The sequence below is a fragment of the Papaver somniferum genome, chromosome 2 (genome assembly GCF_003573695.1).
Source record: "Papaver somniferum cultivar HN1 chromosome 2, ASM357369v1, whole genome shotgun sequence".
Taxonomy (NCBI): domain Eukaryota; kingdom Viridiplantae; phylum Streptophyta; class Magnoliopsida; order Ranunculales; family Papaveraceae; genus Papaver; species Papaver somniferum.
This window is the reverse complement of record NC_039359.1, coordinates 68,467,247-68,484,459: the sequence shown is the minus strand read 5'-3', so window position 1 is coordinate 68,484,459 and position 17,213 is coordinate 68,467,247. Positions and strand designations below refer to the sequence as shown.

At 32.9% G+C, this 17,213-nt stretch overlaps 1 protein-coding gene and 1 long non-coding RNA gene across 2 annotated transcripts; both read right to left on the bottom strand.

Moving 5' to 3' along the window:
- Positions 1–11,235: 11,235 nt before the first annotated feature.
- On the bottom strand, positions 11,236–12,879 carry LOC113353473. Its single transcript, XR_003361307.1, has 5 exons — positions 12,683–12,879; positions 12,269–12,358; positions 11,996–12,051; positions 11,590–11,685; positions 11,236–11,508 (listed from the first exon to the last, which is right to left on the bottom strand). It is a non-coding gene; the product is annotated as an uncharacterized LOC113353473 (long non-coding RNA).
- Positions 12,880–13,157: 278 nt separating this feature from the next.
- On the bottom strand, positions 13,158–16,830 carry LOC113347941. Its single transcript, XM_026591632.1, has 2 exons — positions 16,395–16,830; positions 13,158–16,308 (listed from the first exon to the last, which is right to left on the bottom strand). Exon 2 carries the CDS (start codon positions 14,843–14,845, stop codon positions 14,021–14,023), a length of 825 nt encoding a protein of 274 aa, XP_026447417.1. The 5' UTR covers positions 14,846–16,308; positions 16,395–16,830; the 3' UTR covers positions 13,158–14,020.
- Between the last annotated feature and the right edge of the window lie 383 nt (positions 16,831–17,213).

Sequence of the window (17,213 nt, the reverse complement as noted above, 5' to 3'; positions counted from 1 at the left end):
AGAGCTTACCTAGGTTGAAGCGATGAAAAGTTAATAACTTCATGGTTATTCGTAAATATTTTGTTGGTTAATTATTTTATACATTGCAATTTAAAAAGTTTTCCTATTTGTACGTGAATTAAATATCATTTACAGGTACATTATTAATATTGTTTGCAAGATGATCTACGTCATTTTTATATTTCTCGCTTTCAATAAAAATTTGCTTGATAGTGAATCTCTACCAACTTCATTACCAATTTAGTAATATTGTATAATCACTTCGTTGCAACAGATTGCAGTGCGACAATAATATATATATATTCAAAATATTAAAACCGATAGTTTATTTAAAAAAACGATTATTAAAAACAACTACTGAAATCTTAAAGAATTCATTATTTAGCAGGAATAAGGTGAATGTTATCGTTACATAGGAGGAATCCATAAATTTAAATAGTTAGGTTGATCTGAGATGAAGTTTCAAGTATACTCAAGGAAATAGAAGTAGTTATGAAATAAATTTATGATCTCGAGTATTATGTTTTCATCTCAAAAATTTATGATATAAGTTTAAAGTATAATGTTTTCATCTCAAAAATTTATGATCTCGAGTTCACATCGAAAGTGTGTGTTCATCAAAACTTTTAAACGTGATATATAATGTCAGTTATAACACTTGTGCGCATTGCACATGTATATCACATATATTATTCCACATGTATCATATATACTGTCGTTGGTATATTCAAATTTGAAAATGAGGGGGTACCAACATACACCACCAACTTTTTCTTAGGCAATGTGTATGGACAAACTTAACCCAATTCTGAGAGTTTAACTTAATGAATCTTAATCAAGGAATGTGATCTAGAGTTATATATCTATCTCTCACAATCAGAAAGTTTACAGAGACTAGTCCATGAACATGATTTACGTGTGAGAGTACTTGGGTGATTCTAAAGATCAATTTCCCAAGTAATCAATCAAGTCGTATCTAACAAATAAGGTCAGACGTATATACCATGATTGATTTACGTACAACCTGTAATATTTCAATTATAGAGATAAATAATATAATGAGGAAAACAAATAACACAGACACAATCAATTTTGTTAACGAGGAAACCGCAAATGCAGAAAAACCCCGGGACCTAGTCCAGACTTGAACACCAAATTGTATTAGCCTATTATCAGAACTTCAGACTGGAATGTAGTTGGAACCGAATTAAACCGTCCCAACAATGGAGGGAAAAGAAGGAAAGAACTTGATATCGGCGATGTTTATCTGTCATCTAGACACTTCCAGTTGGACTCCAAACTTCATAGCCTTCCCACAGAATCCAGAGCTAAAACCCGGGTCCGCTGTTTGTCACATCCTAATCGAGGCTGATCTAGTTTGGGTTATTTCCAAATGAATTGCACTGTTAGTATTTTGAATAAGTCTTTACACTAGATTGTATGTAAGCGTCAATATTTGGTGTTGTTTCTATTAGCACATTTTTTAGTGTCCAAAAAACTATATGCAGGCTGTTGTTTTCCCTTTGACGATTAAGTTAATACAAATCATCTTTTTCTTCATTGTTTAGTGTTCATTTCATATTCGATGCTCATAAACTTTTTGTTTTTATCATTGTCTGAGTGTTTCTTTTCATTGTTGTGAGAGTTAGGGTGATAGTAACTATCACATCAGTGATGGTAATTATGATAGTTAGAGAATTTTATGAGATCCAAGAAGTATTGGCGGCATCTTATAGAGATAGGTATTGATGAACTATGAAACTTGCAAAGGCTCATGTCTATAATTTAAAACATGAGGGTTTTTGAGTCTTGGGCGGTCGAATAACATTTTGAGAGACAAACATTACATCCGTCCATCCCAGTTTCATCCCAGTCAAAGACAATCCGACGGATGTAGGAGTTGTAACCTCTTTTCATTATCACTTTGCATTAATTGGTTTCCCTCATAATTACATCATAAATAAAACTGCATATGGAACAAAAATACAAAAAAAGATCACTAGCTTTAATAATCTTATTATTTGATTTTTGCATCGTATTCTCTATCTACGTGTATATATAAATATATAAATATTGACTAAATGGATTCCCTCAACATATCAAAAAAATGGTGTTTATGTACTTAGGCCTCACCTGGTAACTCAAATGACTTAATAATTAATTTTAAGTCCCAAATTAATAGTAAGAGGGAGGATCCATGGACACTCTTAGATGTACAAGGTCAAACAAGATTTGCGTCATTTTTTTCGCAAAACCCAAACGTCAATGAATTTAAGTCTAATATTTTGATAATATATTCCGATTATAAGACTTTACATTCCTATCAAAAATGAGCGCAATTCGAGATAGCAAACCTCACCATCTACCGATCTTATTTTCAACCGTTAAATTTGAGCGGATGATATTCAATGGGGTAGATGGTGGTTTTATACATTTCGAAATGTGCTCATTTTTTCTAGCAATGTAGAGTCTTATACACTACACCAAAACCAGGATTTTGTAACAGTGCAACCTGTCACAGTTTATTTTTCAGTCACAGATACACCTGTGATAAGTCCTGCAACAGTTATAACTGTTATTAAATTTTGTATTCGTGATAATAATTAGGAGTATTAAATTCTTTTATTAGTCACAATAATATTTGTTGACAATTTTAAAGACAATCACAATTATAATTCAAAGTGATGATTCCACCCAAATATTTCACCACATCTAAAACAACCCCGAAATTATAACACTTTGAATTTTACTTATCACTAATTTTCCCACATTTGTACAAACTAACAATTATATTTCATTTCTATAAATCAAAATACATTTTTCTTTTTCTTTTTAATTTTCTTAATATTAGAAAACAGGATCCAGACCAAGTCAACCAGTCATGACTTTATAGAAATTTGACTATGACATATCTGCTTCTTCCAAAGACGGTGAAAATTACCAGACTACCCTTATCAGAATAAGTGCAATAAGAATTCCGAAGATTGTGAATATGACCAGACTACCCTTATCAGAAATAAGTAAAGCAAATATTACAGACTGTTAAAATGACCATATTACCCTTAATGGAAAAAGTGCAACAAAATATTATGCAGACTGTGAAAATGACCAGACTACCCTTATCGGAAATAAGTGAAGTAAATATTACAGACTGTGAAAATGACCATATTACTCTTAATGGAAATTAGTGCAATAAATATTATAGAAACTGTGAAAATGACCAGACTATCCTTATCAAAAATAAGTAAAGTAAATATTATAGATTGTGAAAATAATCATACAACCCTTATAAGAAATAAGTAAAGAAAATATTACAGAATGTGAAAATGACCATTTTACCCTTACTAGAAATATTGCAATAAATATTATGGAGACTGTGAAAATGACAACACTACCCTTATCGGAAATAAGTAAAGGAAATATTACACATTTTGAAAACGACTATATTACCCTTACAGTGAAAATGACCATTTACCCTTACTAAAAATAAGGGCAATAAATATCATGGAGACTATGCAAATGTCTATATTACCCTTACAAGAAATAAGTGCAATAAATATTATGGAGACTATGTAAATTACCAAACTACCCTTATCAGAAATAAGTAAAGTAAATATTACATACTATGAAAATGACTATTTTACCCTTACTGGAAATAAGTGTAGTAAATATTCTGGAGACTATGAAAATGACCAGACTACCTTATCAGAAATAAGTAAAGTAAATATTACAGACTGTGAAAATGACCATATTACCCTTACTGGAAATAAATGCAATAAATATCATGGAGACTATGAAAATGACCTAACTACCCTTATCAAAAATAAGTAAAGTAAATATTACAGACTGAAAATGACTATATTACCCTTATTGGAAATAAGTGCAATAAATATCATGGAGACTATGAAAATTACCAAACTACCCTTATCAAAAATAAGTAAAGTAAATATTAAAATCTATGATGTGAAAATGACCAGACTACCCTTATTGGAAATAAATAAAGTAAATATTACAGACTGTGAAAATGACCATATTACCCTTATTGGAAATTAGTGCAATAAATATTATTGAGAGTGTGAAAATGACCAGACTACCCTTATTAAAAATAACTAAGTTAACATTTCAGACTGTGAAAATGACCATATTACCCTTACTAGAAATTAATGCAGTAAACATCATGGAGACTATAAAATGACCAAACTACCCTTATAAAAATAAGTCAAGTAAATTTTATAGTCTGTGAAAATGACCATTTTACCCTTACTGTAAATAAGGTGAATAAATGTAATGGAGATTGTGATAAGGGTAAAATGGTCATTTTCACAGTCTATAATATTTACTTAACTTATTTCCGATAAGGGTAGTCTGGTCATTCTCTTTGTCACCATGTATTAATTGCACTAATATCTAGTAAGGATAATTTCGCCATTTTCACTGTCAGTGATATTTAGTTTACTTATTTCCGATAAGTGTAGTATGGTCATTTTCACAGTCTCCATAAAATTTATTGCACTTATTTCCCCTAAGGGTAAACTGGCCATTTTCACAGACTGTAATATTTACTTTACTCATATCCGAAAAGGGTGTTCTGGTCATTTTCACAGTCTCCATAATATTTATTGCACTTATTTCCAATAAGGGTAGTATAGTCTTTTTCACCATTTGTGTGACATTTATTGCATTTATTTCCAATAAGGGAAGTATGGTCATTTTCACTGTCTATAATATTCACTTTACTTACTTCCGATAAGGATAGTCTGGTCATTTTGAAAGCCTCCATAATTTATTGCGCTTATTTCCAGTAAGGGTAAAATAGTCATTTTCACAGTCTGTAATATTTACTTTACTTATTTTTGATAAGGGTAGTCTGGTCATTTTCACAGTCTCCATAATATTTATTTCACTAATTTCCAATAAGGGTAGTATGGTCATTGTATTCGTCTGTGTGATATTTATTGCACTTATTTCCAATAAGGGTAGTTTGGTCATTTTGACAGTCTCCATAACATTTATTGCACTTATTTCTTCTAAGGGTAAAATGGTCATTTTAGCAGACTATAATATTTATTTTACTCATATCCGATAAGGGTGGTCTGGTCATTTTCACAGTCTCCATAATATTTATTGCACTTATTTCCAGTAAGGGTAGTATGGTCATTTTCACTGTCTATAATATTCACTTTACTTATTTCCGATAAGGATAGTCTGGTCATTTTGACAGTCTCCATAATATTTATTGCACTTACTTCCAGTAAGGGTAAAATAGTCATTTTCACAGTCTTTAATATTTACTTTACTTATTTTTGATAAGGATAGTCTGGTCATTTTCACAGTCTCCACAATATTATTTCACTAATTTCCAGTAAGGGTAGTATAGTCTTTTTCACCATTTGTGTGACATTTATTGCATTTATTTCCAATAAGAGTAGTTTGGTCATTTTGATAGTCTCCATAATATTTATTGCACTTACTTCCAGTAAGGGTAAAATAGTCATTTTCACAGTCTACAATATTTACTTTACTTATTTTTGATAAGGGTAGTTTGGTCATTTTCACTGTCTCTGTGATATTTATTGACTTACTTCTAGTAAGGGTAATATGGTAATTTTCACAATCTGTAATATTTACTTTACTTATTTTCGATAAGGCTAGTATGGTCATTTTAACTGTCTCCATAATATTTATTGCATTAATTCCTATTAAGGGTAATATCGTCATTTTTAATGTCTGTGTGATATTTATTGCACTTATATCTAGTAAGGGTAATATGGTCATTTTCACAATCTGTAATTTTTATTTCACTGATTTCCGATAAGGGTAGTATGGTCATTTTCACTATCCCCATGATATTTATTTCACTATTTCCTAGTAAAGGTAATATGGTCATTTTCACTGTCGGTGTGATATTTATTGCACTTATTTCTAGTAAGGGTAATATGGTCATTTTCACAATCTGTAATATTTATTTCACTTATTTCCAATAAGGGTAGTATGGTCATTTTCACTGTCTCCATGATATTTATTGCACTAACGAATCTGATATATATCGTCTTCAGTTTATCCGAACGAGAAACTCAGGTCTAACTCTAGCAATCTTTGAACCTGTGATGTTCTAATCTGATATATTTCGTCTTCAGTTCATCCGAACGAGAAACTCAGGTCTAACTCTAGCAATCTTTGAACCTATGATGTTCGAATCTGATATATTTCGTCTTCAGTTCATCCGAACGAGAAACTCAGGTCTAACTCTAGTAATATGATATATTTCGTCTTCAGTTCATCCGAATGAGAAACTCAGATCTAAGTCTAGCAATCTTTGAACCTGTGATTTTCCAATTTGATATATTTCATCTACAGTTCATCCGAACGAGAAACCAGGTCTAACTCTAGCAATATTTGAACCTATGATGTTCGAATCTGATAAATTTCATCTTCAGTTCCTCCGAATGAAAACTCAGCCTAACTATAGTAATCTTTGAACCTGGGATGTTCAAATATAATAAATTTCATATTCAGTTCCTCCGAATGAGAAACTCAGGTCAAACTCTTGTAATCTTTGAACCTGGGATGTTCAAATCTGATAAATTTCATCTTCAATTCCTCCGAATGAGAAACTTAGGTCCAACTATAGTAATCTTTGAACCTGGGATGTTCGAATATGATAAATTTCATCTTCAGTTCATCTGAATGAGAAACTCAGGTCAAACTCTTGTAATCTTTGAGCCTGGGATGTTCGAATATGATAAAATCTTCGGTTCCTCCGAATGAGAAACTCAGGTCTAACTCTAGTAATCTTTGAACCTGGGATGTTCGAATCTGATAAATTTCATCTTCAGTTCCTCCGAATGAGAAACTCAAGTCCAACTATAGTAATCTTTGAACCTGGGATGTTCGAATCTAATAAATTTCATCTTCATTTCCTCCGAATGAGAAAATAAGGTCTAACTCTAGTAATCTTTGAACCTGAGATGTTCAAATCTGATAAATTTCATCTTCAGTTCATCCGAATGAAAACTCAGGCCTAACTCTAGTAATTTTTAAACCTAAGATGTTCAAATCTGATATATTTCATCTTCAGTTCACATGGTTCACTAAGTTACAAAATGACACATAATTGTAAAAGCAAGAACAACCCTTTGATGATTATTGGTTTAGACACGTGGTTAGAGATTACTCATTTGACACGTAATCTTTGAACCTGAGATGTTTAATTCAAATATATTTCATCTTCAGTTCAGCTGAATCGGAAACTCAGGTCTAACTCTAGTAATTTTTGAACTTGGGATGTTCAATTCTGATATATATCATCTTCAGTTCATCTGAATCAGAAACTCATTTCTTACTCTAGTAATCGTTGAACCTGGGATGTTCAATTCTGATATATTTCATCTTTAAGTTCATCTAAATCAGAAACTCATGTTTTACCCTTGTAATCTTCGAACCTGCGATGTTCAATTCTGATATATTTCATCTACAGTTCATCGATCCAAATTAGAAACTCATGTCTCACTCTAGTAATCTTCGAACCTGGGATGTTCAATCCTGATATATTTCATCTTCATTTCATCGATCCAAATTAGAAATTCAGGTCTAACCCTAGTAATCTTCGAACCTGGGATGTTCAATTCAAATATATTTCATCTTCAGTTCATCCAAATCAGAAACTCATGTCTAACTCTAGTAATCTTCAAACCTGGGATGTTCACTTCTGATATATTTCATCTTCAGTTCATCTGAATCAGAAACTCAGGTCTTACTCTAGTAATCTTTGAATCCGGGATGTTCAAATTTGATATATTTCGTCTTCAGTTCATCCCAATCAGAAACTCAGGTCTAACTCTAGTAATCTTTGAACCCGGGATGTTCAAATATGATATATTTCATCTTCAGTTCATCCAAATCAGAAACTCATGTCTAACTCTAGTGTTCTTTGAACCTGGGATGTTCAAATATGATATATTTTGTCTCCAGTTCATCTGAATGAGAAAATCAAGTCTAACTCTAGTAATCTTTGAACCTGGGATGTTCAAATATGATATATTCCGTCTCCAGTTCATCCGAATCAGAAACTCAGGTCTAACTCTTGTAATCTTTGAACCCGAGATGTTCAAATATGATATATTCCGTCTCCAGTTCATCCGAATCAGAAACTTAGGTCTAAATCTAATAATCTTTGAACCCGGGATGTTCAATTCTGATATATTTCATCTTCAGTTCATCCAAATCAGAAACTCATGTCTAACTCTAGTAATCTTCGAACCTGGGATGTTCAATTTTGATATATTTCATTTTCAGTTCATCCGAATCAGAAACTCAGGTCTTACTCTAGTAATCTTTGAACCTGGGATGTTCAAATATGATATATTCCGTCTACAGTTCATCTGAATGAGAGACTCCGGTCTAACTCTAGTAATATTGGAACCCGAGATGATAAGATCAGATAAAATCCATCTTCAGTTCTTCCGAATGAGAGACTCAGGTCTAACTCTAGTAACCTGGTCAACTTTCAATTCTTCGAGATTCATTCCTCATTTTACAATTCATATTCTCATACATTTTTTGGATTTGTATCTAAGCGAAGGTCAACTTACGATTTCCCGAGTTTAATTTCTCATTCTTATGATTCGTCTTCTTTCTCATTCATATATATTTTTTTAATTTAGTGTGGTATACGCGTCCGAATAAACGTAAAGCTATTAGATTTTTCTTCCCAAACATTTGGACCCCTACGTAACCACGTCACATGGTTCACTAAGGGCTTCTCCAATGGAATGTGTGTGGAGAAAAAAGTCTTCATCCACGTAGGATTCACTACCATTTTTCCTAATAACATTATCCAACCCAAACCTCTTTAACTAACATGTAGAGGACATGGCATATTTTCAGGTAGACATCTTCTTCGTCAACCTCTTGTTTCAGAGGTTCACCAAGAGGATTTGTACCCATCCTAGTCATCTTTTTAAAATTAAAAATAGATCCAATTTATTAAAACAAATAATAAAAACCTAATTAATGAATTTGGTCCCTTCTCTCTCGTTTTAAGAACGAAAAAGAATTGTTTATCGAGAGTCACCAACTCCATACTACTGGGACCCAATCATACAACTTTCATGAGGACAATTCATTATCTTAGAATAGCGTAACAAGGTAAGTTCATATCAACAACAAAAGATTTGTTCACTGTTGTGTACTCGATCTTAGGCCATCATCATCTATAATTAATTTCAAACTATACAAGTAGCATAACAGATTCATCTACTCCATCGCTGTGATTGATATAATCCATTAATCCCCTGTTATTATAATAAAATGGTTTGTTAATCATATTCAACCATCACCGATCAAGAAATAAAGTTGAATCGAAAGATCAATCTGTTTTCCAAATGCCGCTGTAAGTTTTAAAAGTATGCATTATATTTCCCTAACTTTAACGCAAAAATACAAAAATGTTTTGAAATTGCAATATTCGATTGCTCATCAATTTTATACTCTGGAGCATGTATTCGATTTTGTACAATTGTTTTCTTCTCTTCATGGTAGAACGATATCGAGAAAAAAAAATGTTCACCATCTTATTCAATTTGAAAAATAATAGACAACTCGGTCAAAATAGATGAAACTGCAGATAGGGTTGGAGAAGATTTATTTTTTTTCCTTATACTTAGGAAAATTGGTTGCAAAATAAGATAAAGAATGTCTTCCCAAAATGCCACATGTGAAGCTGACCACATGACCATTGGAGAAGCTCTAAGATAAAATGACACATAATTAATATAAAACAAGAACAATCGTTTAATGATTCTTGGTTTGGACACGTGGTTGGAGATTACTCATTAAATCTCTAGGAACTAATCAAATTCGTGTGGTATAACATAAACATCCAGCTATGATGCACCATAACAGAAGGGTCCTATATAACCATAGAAGAGAGAGAAATTCCTCAAAACCTAATCTCTATTTCTTTCTCCTTCTCCACCCCCGCCTACACCTCTCTCTCAACTAGTAGATGGTGCAAAAACGATTTTCTCTTTCACTACCTCTGTGCAAAAACTAGTAGATCGGTAAGATCTCTGTACAAAAACCCTAAATCTGTTATTGATGATGTTTTTGTGTCTCAAAGAAGTTGCTGATTTTGGAGATGCTTGCGATTTGAGCCATTGATCGAGATTGTGTTGGATGGCTGGATCGTGAAGAATTGACTTTGTTATTATCGAGTTTAAGACCAAAACCCAGAGACCAAATTTCAGATCTCTCCATTTACATTTTCTTTCGGTCTTCTTCTCCACTGCACTCACACACCACCACAGCCAAGGTTCACCGCTCCATCAATCACCGCCACCAACAACATCTTCTTTAAGTATCCATTCATCACCGAAGGAGCAAAAACCTGGTTTTCTTATTCATCTCCTCTTCTTCTATAAGTAATGGTTGTTTCTCTCGCAAATACAAGAGCAATGTAAGTTTTAATGTATAGTTTCACTGTAAAATTGCTATTTTATAGTAGATCTATGTTTTCAGTATGATTTTGTACAAATTTTTCTTGTAACTGAGCGTTATTTTTGTAATGAGTTAGGGTTTTTTAATCGTTATTAATTTTCTTGTACTGAATTGAGATAGTGTTGTGATTGGGTTTTGGTTATTTTTCTAATTTTAGGTATTCTCCAACAGGAAGAAGAAGAATTAACTGATGTACCAACAATAAGGTAAATTAATGGTTGGTTTTAGGATTACTTCCCTATTTCTGATTTTGGTTTAAGTCATTTGATTTTGTTTTCATTTTTAGGGGTTTTATGAAAATTAAACCCTAGGTTTTCTATTTGGCACTACACCAAATCAACGGTTTCGAGACATATATAGGTGATGCCTTGATTTTATGAGACGCATATAAGTGTCTCAATTTTGGCGTAGGTAATGTTTTGAGACATATTAAGAGACATTTATAAACGTCTCTTAATTAAATATTGAGACATTTTATCCACGGTAAGTTAAGTGAACCAATTTTATTGTTCTGGTTATTTAAAGCGACGCATTAAAAAAATTAAGAGACGCTTATATTCGTCTCAAATTAAATTCATATTTAAAAAAATAAAAAAATAAAAGTTTTATTTAAAATTTTCTCCACCTGCACATTTGATTTCCGGCACCAGAATACAGGTATATCTAGCCACTCCATTCCCAATTAAATATGAAACCATCATTCAATCAAAACTCTATTATCACATACGAATCCATCCATCCATACAATCAATCAATTCTATTTCATTGATCTAATAAATTTTAATTTTAACAAAACAAAAAAAAACTATGGATAATAGGTTTGTCTCTATAATTTGGGATCAAGGTTGAGCATATTTAGAGTTTCTTGTTCAATCAATGTCACCAGACTTCATAATGCATATATGCAGTGGATACATTTTCTACAAGAATTTAAGAAATCACCTACAACTTGTTCACTCAAATCTTATTACACTTATCCAACCCTGTCTTCCGGTTTCCATATAATGCCACCTGATGTAAACGGAACATCTCTAGGAGTCAGTTTACATACCAAAGAAACAGAACAAATGGGAACAATTTCCAGACATATACCTTTACTATAGCTTCTTGTTCCGATCTTTCCACTTTTGTTTAGTCTAGCACCACCAAACATAAAGTTTCCCTTTCTTCTCCTGAAGATAAGTCAGTCTGCAAAGAGAGACAATAGAAATAGTGAAAACTGTTAGGGACTCGGTGCTATATGTAAAGTAATAAGGTCAAAAGATAGTTTTCAGTTCAGAAAGTGGATAAACAGATGTGGAAACATACAGGAACTCAGTACCCAATGATGTGAAATAGGTATGCTAATATTCAGATTCAGATTCAAATATCTAAAATTTCATTGGTTGAAGCCACATCAAACGGATTTGTTATATGTGGATGTAAGTGGTAACAGAACAATCAAGCTTCTAAAACAGCTATTGTACTAACTCCAAGATAAGAAAGTACATAGTTATACCTGATCATATTCTTTTTTTTATGCCCCGGGTTGCTTCAAAGGATTATCTTTTACACCTAAAAACAAAGAAATTTCCAAATCAGATCAAATGGCTCCTTATCAAGAACATCACAGATGAATAGCTGATTTCAAGAATTTTATCTGGCATGAAATACATATATAATTCAATATGTGATTACCAGTAACTGAGTAGAATTAGACCTGTTACACAAATTTCAAATACGATATTTTAGAGTAAAACACACAATTTTAATTGTTTGGAAGTAAAAGTACCAATTGAGAAGCTAGAAAACGAATTCTTCGGCTCTGCACCCACCAAAATTTTCAGGATTGCATCTACTTGATCTTTTTCTTTGGCCTCAACTGCAGTTCAAACAAGCAAATAAGGACACACCAATTTGAGCATAATCATAAAGAATATTAGAAACCCTACAGACCACAAATGGAAATAGATGGCAAAATCTATTGAAAAAGTACAAAAAGAAATACCCAGTTACAAAATGCACAACATAATAGTGGTTCCAAATCATTCAGTCTTATAATGTTATACCTGCTATTTAAACTTCTATTACCAAACAAGTCAAATTCCTAGATGTTTATTTCCCGCCTGCCTTAAACATCTGGTCTACCTCTCACATGATCATGAATTCATTTACAGGGGTAGTAAGTGTGGAAAAATCGACTTACTTGTGCGAGATCTTTCTATCCTGGTTGTACATTTGTATAGGATAGAATTGGACCTGAAAGGTACCATGTATGAGTAGCTCTCCTTCATGTCCACCAACCAGCTGAAGTTAAAAAGGATACAAGGGTTAGTAGTTGATACTGAGAGTATAAATCAATCCTTCTCCCTCCTCCTTTATCCGGGCTTGGGACCGGCAATGCAAGCATTGGCGGAGTTAAGAAGGTTTTGGTAAACACCAAATTAATAAGATCATTATATTAAGTAAGTATAGGCAGTTACAGACCCCAAAAAAACCCAACCTCATTGTGCTAGACAACACTACAAAGGGTGGAATAAACAAAAAAGGACACTAGCAAGCAAATTCTTATATGCAACAAGTTGAATTTGCCATGTTCTAGTGTCGAACCTGTCCTTGATGCACAAAAGAGCATAACTACGTCTGAAATAACAAAAAAGAACACCAAAAAACCAAGAATATAGAAATGCTCAATGCTAATTGGTTGCTATGCTTGTGTTGAACCTATCATCGTTGCACAAAAGAACACAAAAAGATTACAAACTAGGAAGTTACTAGACCTTGGACGGCACCAACTGCAACCTATTCTCAGACCAGATCAGAAAAGTAGGTATTTCCAGATCCTTCAAAAAGTAAGAGTCATCTCCTTGTGTACCATCACATATTAATGCAGACTAATCATGAACTTCCTCGACAAAGACCCTCTTCTCTGTTGGCTTCACCTTTCTACAATGAACAGAATTGCCGGCAACAATACATCCTGATGCAACAACCCTTCTTCTGTTATCTAGCAGTTGAACTTGCAAGGAAGGAGATTCATTAGATATACTGTCAGCATGATCCAAGACTTGATCATGTTGATGACCTAAGTGAGAATTGGACCCTTTCTCTGGGCTGGGAGTACCTACACGAGCTGACGATGTAGGTGCCTTGCGTTTGACTTCAAACAACTCAGACCCGGAGGCTTAAATGTCACATTGTTTCCGATATTGGATGAAAATCCAGAAGGAAACTTCATATTCTTCAAAGTCTGTAAGAAATTATCTCGTTCTTCTTTGCTTAAACGGAAACCGGCAATCGATACAATTTCCTTTCCTGTTACAGAGTCTGTAGTGATCCACTGCCCACTATGAATGTTCATCTTCCTCATATCTTCTCGTGCTTTGACACCATCTTTGGACTTGCCCTTTATGTCGAGAAGTGTATCTATCAAATGCTCAGTAAAATTCTTCTCGACATGCATTACATCTACACAGTGACGGTAAGGATTATACTTCCATGTCGGGACACACAGTTTCCTTCTCATTTTCTTTACCCTGTTTCACTACATACCTAGATGCTCCACAGTTGGGACACACAGTTTCCTTCTCATTTTCTTTTCGGTACAAAACACAATGATTAGGACACGCATGAATGACTCAGCCTTCATTCCTATATCTATCAACATAGATTTCATTGTTGGGTATTTTACAGGAAAAGTGTTGCCTTTCGGTAACCAATTTTTCAATCGTCCCAAGAGGTATGTAACACTATTTCCTGACCAACCAAACATCTTTTTCATATGCTGTAGTTCTACAATTACACTAAGTGTTTTTTCATCACCTTCATAACCTGGATAAATCTTTTCCTTCGCTAACTCCTTATACTTGTGGTATTTCTTACCTAGGTCTGTCTCCTCACCACCTTCGTTCACATCCTTATTTAACCCTTCAAATATTCCATACGCCTTGTCGACAAAATACCCTAATCTAGATTGTTCATCGCTAATGTTCTCTTCTACATGTTCCTCAATAGAAATTTCTTCCTCTACATTGTCTACACCTACATTTTCAACATCCACATTTTCTTCTACATTTTCCAGCACTACTTGTGATGATGTGGTGGACTTCTCTCCATGTAGACACCAAAGTACATATGACTTGTCTATCAAGTGTATTTCTAAATGATACTTGACTAGAGCAAAAGACAAAGAATACTTATTTCTACAAATATGGCAAGGACATGGACATAATGGTGAACTTTTTATCTTGTTACTATATGCAAAATCGATAAAATCAGACGCCCCTTTTCTATAGACATCACAGAACCTATCTTCCTCATTCATCCAACCTTTATCACCTACTTGCACCATTCTACAACAACATAACATAGAATGTTAATCAAGGACCAAACACAACAATCTTCATACAAGCATGAACACCAACAGAAACTAAAATTGCAACAAAAGTGTCCTTTTTTAATACATTACTAAAGCAAGACAAACCCAGATATAATAACACTCTAAAATTCAAATGAAAAATAATGCAGAGTATACATAGGAAAAAACACATCAATCAATCTATAAAACATCGTCGAATAACCAAATGTTGTCAATTGAAACATGTTACAGTAACCAGCAAAACATGTTATACCAATCCTCTACCATACTCATAACCCTTCTTAAAAATCATATATGTTATTATAACAAACTAGCAAAACTCACAGACCCATGCTTAAATCACAATGAATCAGCTAACAAACAAAGAAAAAAATAACAATTCTTCTGAGATCTATAAATGCTAAGAAAAACACAAAAAACTGAACCCTTACTTGTTTATCATGTTTATTTGGTCTCTACATCAACTACAACCAAAAAGTTTCATCTATTTTCTTTCTATTATGAAGAATTCCGAAAAACTCTTAGCCTGGTACTGCAAGGGGAAATCAGAATGGAACTTATATGACTGCAGCTTTCACAATGTGGAAGATTTGGAGAATGAGATTGTGTTTGACAGTAAGCATATCAATATTGATGCTAAACTCAGCCAAATAACACAATCTAGAATGGACTGGTTGACTGCACGATAAACACCCAAGTTTAAATTTCTATGTGATTCAAAAACAAAATCAGATTAAGAATATACCAAGTGATCAATAGCTTTATTAAAGAATATGAAACTCCCTTCTGGAAGACATTTTCTTATCAAATATCACTCACTATTTCCAAACTGAAAATGAAGAAACATTGATCAACCAAAAAACATGAAATTATTCATTTCACCGCAAGCAAAAGACATTAATAACATCAATTGATATGTTCCACAAGGATTGGAGGACTGGACATCACATATTTTTCACACCATATTTCTCTCCAACCTAATCAATAGCTCGTTCAAACAATTATATCTAACATGAATTAAAAACCACCTAAAACATGGCAAAAACCTGATGAAGTTGTGCATAAAAGCAGCATCTCACATACTTGTATTAATATTCATTTTAAAACACTGGCAGAAAAACAAATGCACTCAACACTTCACAACTCCAAGAACATGTTGAAGATTAAACACCTCTATCATACTTATGAACCTTATTCTCTAAACCAAATATCAAAAACTTTATAACAACAACCAAAACTCACAGATCCACAGTGAAATGGAAATCAATTCCACTTAATATCAAGCAAAACTCACAGAACTTTATTCTCTAACTCAACACTTCTACAACTGCAAAAATACTGAATATCAAGTACATAACCCTCAAAAGGAAATCAGTTCATATAAAAACATAAATCAAACACCCCAACTAGCAAAGTATGACCTGAATCTTCAAGGATTTTACTTCAATCTTCTTCTGCGAATTGCAAAAACAAAAAATTAGAAATCAATTTTTAGGGTTATCAATCATATTTCGATTTCTGTAAAAAGGAACTTTCCTACCTGAGGATAAAGATTCCTAGGTTTTCTACTTCTTCAATTGAATCTGCTTCTGATCAATCTTCTTCTGCGAAAATCAAAAATTAAAAATCAAATTTTTAGGGTTTATCAACCAAATTTCGATTTCTGTAAAAAGGTTCTTTCTAACCCGAGGATAGAGATTTCTAGGGTTTGTACTTCTTCAATTGAATCTACTTCTGAGAGTTTCAATCAAAAAGCAAAAATCAGTTTACAAAATCAAAGATTTTGATTCGTATAAGGGTTTTTTATATGAGTTTTTAGGCTTAGAGAATCATAAATCGGTAGAAGATTTTGGTTTAATTTCTGGTTTCAGTTTGATTTAGGTTTCTCTTGATTTGTCTAACCCAATTTCACTCATTTTTCTCTCTGGTTTTTTTGAGCGGAGAAGAGAGCGAAGAAGAGTTAAGTTCGAGAAGAGACAAGTGAGAGAGAAATAGTTGGACGAGTTTGTTATAAGGACCGGATTTTTATTTAATATTAAATATTGTTTAAATTTCAAAACAACCCAAAATAAAGGTGGGAACTAAAATAAATGGTGGGAATAAATGCAAATCATGTTTCAAATGATTTGGTGTTAAACAAAGATTTGGAGGGGAAATTTGAGAGGATAAAATTGTTGGGGGGAAGTTTAAGAGGGAAATTATTGTGAGAGATTTAGAAAATTGGAATAGGAGGAAATTTTGGGGGAAGTAATTTGGAGTTTTGGAGGGGAAATAAAATGGAATTATAATGAAAAATAAATGATAAATGAGATAGATATTAAAATTATTAAATTTTGTAGAGACACATTTTAAGACACCT

What these genes read in the sequence shown, in the direction of transcription:
- LOC113347941 (XM_026591632.1), bottom strand. Translation starts at nt 14,845, where the DNA reads ATGTTATGTTGTTGTAGAATGGTGCAAGTAGGTGATAAAGGTTGGATG.